At 38.0% G+C, this 9,978-nt stretch overlaps 1 protein-coding gene across 1 annotated transcript; it reads right to left on the bottom strand.

The window, feature by feature from the left end:
• Positions 1-7,130: 7,130 nt before the first annotated feature.
• On the bottom strand, positions 7,131-8,084 carry LOC102843799 (olfactory receptor 10AG1-like). Its single transcript, XM_006902308.1, has one exon. The coding sequence runs from the start codon at positions 8,082-8,084 to the stop codon at positions 7,131-7,133; it is 954 nt and encodes a 317-aa protein (XP_006902370.1).
• Positions 8,085-9,978: the final 1,894 nt, after the last annotated feature.

Raw genomic sequence — 9,978 nt, 5'->3', positions numbered from 1 at the left:
GACATACACCTTTCTTAATTTTAAATCACGCACTGTTCCCTTGCTCTGTTCTGACCACAGCTTCTTGGTCTAGGTCTAGAGAAGAAGGAAGGGGAGGAGGACAACTACGCACAATTTGATTTTCTGGAACTTTCAATTTTCTCAATGGTCGACATAATTTGGTATGATCCACTGTTCCAAAGCAAGTGCATAGTAGTCTCTGCTTTCAGCTGGGATGCATCTGAAATCAGCAATGACAGTCCTCTTGCCATGGCTTTTTCTAAACCCAGCTTAAATTTTGTCAATGTATTAGTTTAACTATTTTTGGATGATCTTCAGCAATATTTACTTTGTATATGATATTTATGATATTGTTTGATAACTCCCACATAAGTTTGGATCACCTTTATTGAGAATGGGAACTTACGGATCTCTTCCACTCATTTGGCAAGTAGCTGTCCTCTGAATTTTCTGGCATAGACTGGTGATCATGACCATCTGTTGGTTGAAAACTGTGAATTGGTATCCCATCGATTCCTGGGCCATTTTTTTTTAAAATAAACACATTTAATGCAGTTTAAACCTCTCAATTTCTTTTGACTCTTGATCATACGTCACATCAATTGGTGACAGATGATCAAGAGCCAATGGAAATAAAGGAAAAAGTTTAAAGTGCATCAAGTTGTGTCAAAAAATCTGGACCAAAACCATTTGACCAACTAACTGGAAGATATCGGTATTTGTTCCCAATCCAAAGAAAGGTGACTCCACAGAGCATGGAAATTTTCAAATTAACATCATTGCTATCACATGCAAGCAAGATTCTGCTAATGATTATCCAAAAATGACTGGAACAGCACATCAACAGAGAACTTCCAGAAGTACTGGCTGGCTTTAGAAGGAGTTGTGGTACTAAGGATGTTGTAGCTAATGTTAGATGGATCTTGGCCGAAAGCAGGGAATACCAGAGGAATTCGTCTATTTATGTTTCTCTGATTATCAAAGGCATCTGACTGTGTGGATCATAACAAACTGTGGCTGACTCTGAGAAAAATGGGAATCCCAGAACACTTGATCATGCTAATGTGAAACCTATACTTGGACCAGGAGGCAGTCGTCAGAACAGACTACGGAAACACTGCATGGTTCAAAATTGGGAAGGGTGTAAGCCAGGAATGTTTCCTATCTCCAAAACGTTTCAACCTATATATATAAACAGATTATCTGGGAGGGTGGGCTGTATGAGGAGAAATGTGGAACCAGGATTGGTGGAAGATTCATTGACAATCTGCAGATGACACAACCCTGCTTGCTGACACTGAGGAGGACCTGAAGCACTTGCTGCAGAGGGTCAAGGACTGCAGCCTTCAATATGGATTGAGGCTCAATATCAGGAAGACAAAGATTCTCACCATTGGACCAATTGGCAGCATCAGGATGGATGGTGAAGAGACTAAGATTGTTCACAGCTTTGGTTTGCTTGGCTCCACAGTCAACACTCTTGGTACCAGCAGTCAGGAAATTAAGACATCTTGTAATGGGAAAGTCTGCTGTCAGAGACCTCTCCAAAGTACTGAAGAGCCATGGTATCACTCTGGAGACTAAGGTGTACCTGATACAGCCCATGGTCTTTGCAGTCACTTGCTGTGTGTCAGAGAGTTGGACAATGACTAGAGAGGATAGAAGGAGAATTAACGCCTTTGTGATGTGGTGTTGGAGAAGAGAAATGAATATACCATGAACTGCTTAGAAAATAAATAGGTTTAACCTGTTGTTGTTATGGACTGGTCTCTCCTTGCAGCATACTTTGGGCGTGTTGCAAGGAGAGACCAGTCCTTGGAGAAGGACATCATGCTTGGGAGGGTGGAGGGACAGCGCAGGAGGGGAAGTCCCTGTATGAGGTGGATTGATTCAGTGGCTGGGGTAATTGGGGTAAATGTGCTGGAGACAGTGAGATTGGTGCAAGATAGAGCAGGGTTTAGGGCTGTTGTACTTAGGGTCCCTATCAGTCACAGACTCAATGGCACATAGCAACAACTTGGTTATATGGTATTTTCTGAAATGTTTCATGCTGACCAATTATTTCTGTCCCTTCCCATTATTTTTTTTTCTTTTTGCTTGCTGAATCATTCAAAATTTTGCTCATAGAACTTCTCAGTATTTCAACTGAAAGCTCGAGTTTGTTCCCTACCTCTTCAGTCTGTATGCTGAGAAAATCAATCAAGAAGCTTGATTCTATTAAGAAGAATATCATATGAGATTCAGAGGAAGACTCAGCAATAACTTGCAGATGACACAATCTTTCCCGCTGAATGTGAGGAGGACTTGCAGGACATGCTGTAGCCGATTGAAGACCACAGTCCCCAATGTGGATTACATCTCAGCATTAAGAAGACAGAAATTCTCACCACTAGACCAATAAACAATGTCATGCTCAATGGATAAGATTGACCTTTTTAATGATTTCACCTTGGAGCCAAAATCAACCCTCTTAGTATCAGCAGTAAGGAGACCAGGACACACATATTTGCATTGGGAAAGTTTTTGGGGACTTCTCCAAATTACTGAAGAGCAAAGATTGCAATTTGAAGACTGGTATGCCTGATTCAAGCCCTGGTCTTTTTAGTCACTTGCTATGCATCTGAGAGCTGGACAATGAATAAGGATGACAGAAGAAAAATTTATACCATTTAAGCTGTGGTGTTGGAGAAGAGTACTGAATATCCTGTGGCCTACCAAAAGAACAGAAAATATAGCTTAAAAAATTTGTAGCAAGAATGGTCCGTAGAGGCAAAGATGGTGAAGTTTTGTTTCCCATATTTTGGGCATGTTTTTATGAGCAGCTATACAGGCCATGGTATTTGCAATCGCTTGTTATGCATCAGAGAGTTGGACAATGACTAGGGAGGACAGAAGGAGAGTGGATGCTTTTGAGCTGTGGTGCTGGAGAAGGGTACTGAATGTACCCTGGACTCCAGGAAAACAAACAGATCCATCTTGGAGAGGATTAAACCAAGCTACTCCTTGGAGGCAAGGATTCTGGGGCTTCGTCTGACATACTTTGGACATGTTGCCAGGAGGGACGGGTCCTTGGAGAGGGACATCATGCTTGGGAGGGTGGAGGGACATCGCAGGAGGGGAAGACCCTCTATGAGATGGATTGATTTGGTGACTGGGGTAATAGGGATGGGTGTGTCAGAGGCGGTGCGGTTGGCACAGGATAGAGCAGGATTTAGAGCTGTTGTGCATAGGGTCGCTATGAGTCGGAAACGACTCGATGGCACATAACAACAACAACAATTCCTTGGAAAAGGAGATCATGCTTGGAAAGGGGCAGAGTTTAGTGAAAGAGAAGGCACCTTCAACCAGGTGGACTCACACAGTTACTAGAGCATAGATAGGCTCAAGTATGTCAAAGATGAGACGATGGCACAGGATAGGAGAGAGTTCAGATTTTTTGTTCATAGTGTGGCTATGAGTCATACTTGTTTGAATGGACCTACCAAAAAGTATAACTTTATATTTATTTTCTAAGTATCTAATGATCATTTACCAGTATATGTTATAATCTGTATTAGGGCAGATATGAGTAAATTACTTAGGACTCAAATTCTACTATACTCATGTTGATTGATTTTATTTAGCTCCTAAATTCAAAGGACATCTATAAGCAACAGCCTCTATTTCACTTTTGAGATACTTAGTATTAACTCTTGTGGGCTTTACTAGTCACTATTTGTGTGGTAAAATTATTTTACCTCTCTACTTACTATCTCCATGACAGAGCTCTAGTTGTTGATTGTCCACAATTTTTTATAGTAAGAATATTTCTCACTTCTACCTGTTGTACATAGGGTCGCTATGAGTGTTAGGGTACCCGATGGCACATAACAATAATATATTAATTTCTGATCAAGTTCCTTTTGTGGTGTTAAATTAGAACACTAAAATTGATAAGGTAAAATTACTTGGTAGGGAATTTATCTTCCATAAGTAACCTTTTAAAAGTTCCATTTCATGAAGATTTTGTCATTTCCCCACTTGATAGGCTTTGTTTTCTTGTTGAATATAAGTTGACCATAGATAGGTGAGTCCATTTCTGAGTTCTCAATTCTGTTCTATTAGTCTATGTGTTGGTCATTGTAGCAGCAGCATGCTGTCTTTGTTATTACAACTGTGTCGTAGGTTTTGAGATCTGAGAGTGCTATGCCATTCATTATTTTTCATTCTTTCAGAAGTGCTTTACTTATTTGGGATCTTTTTCCTCTACAAATAAACTTGACAATTGCCTTTTTGATCTCCTTGAAAAATTAATTTAGTGAAAGTGTCTGTCACTATTGCACTCAAAGGCATCTCTTAACAATAACTCATTGTCCAGGTTTCATATACATATGAAGTGATTGTTAATACCTAGGCTTGACCCAAGATCACCCTAATCTTTAAAGTGACATCCTACTCTTCAGCATTTAATAAATAGTGATTAAAAAAATCATAGAAACTCTAAAAGAAAAGGAAAATTGCAGAGCTCTGAGCAATTTTCTCAATGTGTACAAACCCCCCCCATAATTTAATTGATGATTGTTCTTGACATTAAAAGACATATTTTGATGGGAAAGTTTGCTGTTAGGTGCCTCTCCAAAGTACTGAAGAGCAATGGTGTCTCTCTGGAGACTAAGGTGTGTCTGATACGGGCCATAGTCTTTGCAATGACTAAGGAGGATAGAAGGAGAATTGATGCCGTTGAGCTGTGGTGTTGGAGAAGAGGATTGAGGGTGCCATGGACTGCTAGGAAAATAAACAGATTCATTGTGGAGAGGGTTAAACCAGGCTGCTCCTTGGAGGCAAGGGTTCTGAGGCTTTGTCTGAAATACTTTGGTCATGTTGTAAGGAGATACCCGGTCCTTAGAGAAGGACATCATGCTTGGGAGGGTGGAGGGCAGGAGCAGGAAGGAAGATGAATTGATTTGGTGACTGGGGTAATAAGGATGAGTGTGTCGGAGACAATGAGATTGGCACAGGACAGAACAGAGTTTAGGGCTGTTGTACATATAGGGTCACTATGAGTCGCAAGCGACTCCTCGACGGCACATAACAACAACAACAACAACATCTTATCTGATTACTAAGGAAGATTTAATCCTACTTTTAAATTCTTGCTCAATTGACTAATAAATGAGCAACACATTTTAGAGAAAGTATGATTGTCTTTTTAAAGAATTATAATTAACACATTGAAATAAGTAGATTTCTTTCTCTAGATATTTAATATTGATATTTTTATTTCTCACAAGCAAACAGACTAAACACAATAAATAAAAACAAAAATTTTGACATGAATACTGCTAGCAAATTCAATAAAAAGTACACAAAGCCTAGTGATTTATTTCATCATGAGTCTGTATGAATATGTCCAACATATCCTTCTTCTGATGTTTTATTTTTCAAAATGTTTTTTCCTTGCTGGTAAATATTTGAGCTTCACAATAATAACGTTAGTTCTTTTAATTATTATTTTAATACCCTTTTAACAAATATGAATGTTAATAATGAAGCCAGAGTATTGGAGTATTGACTTACTCAAGACCATAAATTGTTAAAGCTATCATTTTACACTCTTGAGTCATCATGGTCTCATTACATTCCGACTCCTACTTGGCTAAATTTTATAAGTGAAAAATATTATGGACACCGTCACTATCATAATTATTATCTTTCTTCACTGTTGTGACATATATGAAACTAGCACTGAATTCTTATGGCTTTTAAAATATTACGTGAGAAGGACTTTACAAATTACCTTCCATCAACAATGAAACAAAAAAAATTCAGGCATGCAAGATATCATGACAGATAATAGGGGATAGTAATGGTTTTAGAATGCAAAGTTGAAGGCAAAAGAGGAATTAATATTTTATTTTTATATTTGTACAGAATCATATCTAAACCTACAGAGTGACACAATTTTCACAGGAACTGCCAACATAGTGTACAGGGCAGAAATTCACTAAACAGCTCTCTGTAAGTCATTGGTGTGAGCATCTGGAGTAGAGAATAAACTCTGTGGCAGATGGTCCCTTCTCTTCATGAAATCAGTCACAAAGTTCATCTGAAACATTTTAGAAAGGATCAGGCATGACAACGAGTAGGCACCTGATATAAACAAGTGATGCAGTTTTAGAAAAATTGTGAAATAACTAACTATAAGTCTACTGGCAAGAAGCTAAGCTGCATCCCCAAAGGCACACGGTTCAAATCCACCAGCTGCTCTGCAGGAAAAAGATGGACGATTGCCTCCAGTATGATTAACTACCCCAGAAAACCCACTAGAGAGTCAGCTATGAGTCCACTCAGAGTTGATGGTACACAAGAACAACAATATACACATAAGTTATGCTTAGTAATCAATTGTATTGATAAAGCATCATCACTTATAAAATTCAATTTAATGAAAAATGTTGTTTGTGTTCTCTTTAAGGAATGGTTTTATGGAGAGTCACTGAAAGGGAAAAAAATGGTAGTACTATATTTCTTCATGTTGTTGTTGTTGTTGTTGTTGTTGTTATGTGCCGTCGAGTCGCCTGCGACTCATAGCGACCCTCTGTACAACAGCCCTAAACTCCGCTCTGTCCTGTGCCAATCACACTCCTATCCCAATTATCCCAGTCACTGAATCAATCCACCTCATAGAGGGCCTTCCTCTCCTGCGCTGTCCCTCCACCCTCCCAAACATGATGTCCCTCTCCAAGGACCGGTCTGTCCTCACAACATGTCCAAAAAATGGTAGTACTATATTTCTTCATATTTCTTCATACAGATTGCTAAATTAGTTTTGAGAATTAGCACCAACACTGTACAGACAAAGAAATGAATTCTATTTTTCCATTGAGTGATTTATATTACACCTGATCAAATTAAATTATCCCCAGCTAATGTTCTAATAGAGGAATATTACACAAGGAAATTGGAAAATTATTCATGGAATTATTTTCTGTTTGCTGAAATATATATCAATAACTTTCATAAATGTAGCAGACATTCTAGTATAAGCAAGTTTTAAATTGGGAATAATTTCTACTATATGGAAAGACAAGGAGTTATGCAAGGGATATATCTATTGAAATTTTAAGAAAAACAAGCATTTAACTAATTTTTTAATAGAGTGATTTATTACATAACAATTTTCTCAGTGCCATTATGACATCCTTGTTTCTTAGACTATATATCATGGGATTAAACATAGGCGTCAGGATTGTGTAGAAAAGAGAAAGCACTTTGTCAGTTCCTTCTGGTTGACCAGACTTGGGTCTCAAGTATGTAATAATGGCTGATCCAAAGAATAACATCACAACCATAAGATGAGACGAGCAGGTGGAGAAAGCTTTCATTCGGCTTGTAGCTGATGGCAGTTTTAGTATAGTAGAGATGATTTTACTGTAGGAGCCAACTATCAATATAAACGGAACCATGACAAACAACACAGCAACTATGAAGACCAACATCTCATTTATAAAAGTATTTCCACAAGCCAGCTTGAGGATTGGGGGAATGTCACAGAAGAAATGATTTATTTGGTTAGATCCACAAAAATGCAGAGAGAAAATCTGGTATGTTTGCCCAATCATAACTGGGATTCCAATGGTCCAAGATGCAGTCACCAACTGGATACAGGCTCCATGGTTCATGATTAGAGGGTATTGCAAAGGGTTACAAATGGCTACATAGCGATCATAGGCCATCACTGCAAGCAGCAAACACTCCGTACCTCCTAGTATAAGAACCAAACACATCTGTGTAGCACAGGCAAGTAAAGCAATTCTTCTTCTCTGGGTCGCAAGATTCATCAGCATTCTAGGGAGAGTGACTGATACATAGCAGATTTCCAAGAAGGAGAAGCTTGACAGGAAAAAATACATGGGACTCTGGAGAGCAGAATCTAATCTGGTTACCAGAAATATAGTGCCATTGCTCATCACGATAATAATATAAATGATTAAAAATAATCCAAAAAGAAACCACTGGAGATGGGGCACATCAGCAAAATCCAACAGAACAAACTCCATGAAATTAGATAGATTTCTTCCGGATGTTTTTTCTTGTTGATTCATCTATTGAAAGGGTAAAGTTGCATTGCCTTTCCCTTAATATTTCTTTTTCTCTTCTATAAATTATGCTGATGTGTCAACAATAGGTTTTATTACTACGACAACTGTTATTTTGAGATAATTTCATCATATTTTATAGTACAGACTAATATTACATCATGCATGGCTTACATCAGAGCAATTGTCAAAGTTTGGAACTCTGTCTTCTAATCTCTCTTTAAATTAATTGTGAACTTTGACAATAATTTTCTGTGAAGATCTCCGAAGGTACATCATAAGTTATAAGAAACATTTTTCCACTGTGTATTTTAATGCTTCTGATGGTTTTTAGATTCTAAGTCTCTAAGGCATTTGACTTGTAAATCAAAATAAAGTACAGATAACATTACAGAGCTAAAAGCTAATTTTTCTTGGACAGAAACTGTATATATCAAGAAGCAGTTCTTCAACCACGATGAGGGGATACTATATGGCTCAAAATCAGGGCATATTGTGTCAGGTTTAAAATCTTTCACCACAGATCTAGTAGACTAGTCCACAGCCTTCTGGGCTACTATTCAAATGGTAATTCTTTGTTAACATTTTAAATCCACTAGCAAATCTGTAGAAGAAAGATGAACAGTCACCACTTGTTAACATTGATAGTTCTAGAAAAGTGGCATCAAAACCAAAACAAAAGCGCTGAATTTCTAAGAACCTTGACTATCTGAAGAAGACTATGGCCTTAGGATTGAAGAAAGACTCCTTAACAGCCTGTTCTGTGCATATGTTGTTTTCATCGTTTGCTGACTAAAACTGAAGAGGATTTGACACACCAAGAGGGCAATATACTATAGACTTCAGTACAGATTACACCTCTACGTCTAAAAAATAAAAATTCTTAGCACTGGATCAACAGACAGCATCATGATAGATGGAGAAAAGAGTGAAGTTATCACAGAATTAAATTTATTTAGATCCATAATCAACACCTTTGGACTCACCAGTGAGAAAATCAAATTACTTACTGCACTGGACAAATACATTATCAATGAATTTTGATGTCCACTGTAAGACTCCCCTGCTCTGATCCAGGGCATGGTATTTTGTATATGCATGGGAAAGGGGGATAATGAGTAAGAACAACTGCAGAAAAATTGATGCTTTTGAACTGTGTTGTTTAAGAGCATTGAACGTACCGTGGATTGTCAAAAGAAGGAATAAATTTGTCTTGGAAGTCTTGTAGTCAACGTGCTCTTTAGAAACAAGAATGGTGAGATTTCATCTTACATGCTTTGAGTATGTAATCAGGAGAATGGCATCGTGCTTGAAATTGTACAGAGGTAGTGAAAAAGAAGGAAGTTCTGGTAGTCTAATGGGTAAGGAGCTGTGCTACCAATCCGTGGGCACATGGTTTGAAGTCATCAGCTGCTCCACTGAAGAAAAATTGGCTATCTCCTCCCATGTATACCTTTGAAAATCCACTGGAAGGTCAACTATGGGTTCGTGTCTACTCAACGGTACAGAAAAAAACAATGAAAAAGAAGATGACTGTCAAGGAGATGGGTTGATAGAGTGACTGTAACAATAAGCTTAAACACAGCTGAGATTGTGAGGTGAGGGCAGGATCCTGCAGGGTTTGGTCATGTTCTGCACAAGACTACTGTGCGTGTAACTGATTTGACTAACGACAGTGGCAACACTATATACTATACAATAATTTTAGAGAGTTTAGAAAGGAACTGGTATGATTCATGTAATGAAAAATGCCTTTACATGATTCCATGAACAATCTGATGGAGGTTAGCTTTTCCTAATTTGTCAAAGTTCAGTCAAAGTAATCATAGAAATAAGATAGGAACTGGAAAATATTTCATTTTGTATAAGTGAATCCAACAGATGTAATTAGGTATGCTAT

The sequence above is a fragment of the Elephantulus edwardii genome, unplaced genomic scaffold (assembly GCF_000299155.1).
Source record: "Elephantulus edwardii isolate Elephantulus edwardi_28Jun2011 unplaced genomic scaffold, EleEdw1.0 scaffold00389, whole genome shotgun sequence".
NCBI classification, from domain to species: domain Eukaryota; kingdom Metazoa; phylum Chordata; class Mammalia; order Macroscelidea; family Macroscelididae; genus Elephantulus; species Elephantulus edwardii.
The sequence above is the reverse complement of the archived record's forward strand: the minus strand, read 5'-3'. Positions and strand labels throughout refer to the sequence as shown.

What these genes read in the sequence shown, in the direction of transcription:
- LOC102843799 (XM_006902308.1), bottom strand. Translation starts at nt 8,084, where the DNA reads ATGAATCAACAAGAAAAAACATCCGGAAGAAATCTATCTAATTTCATG.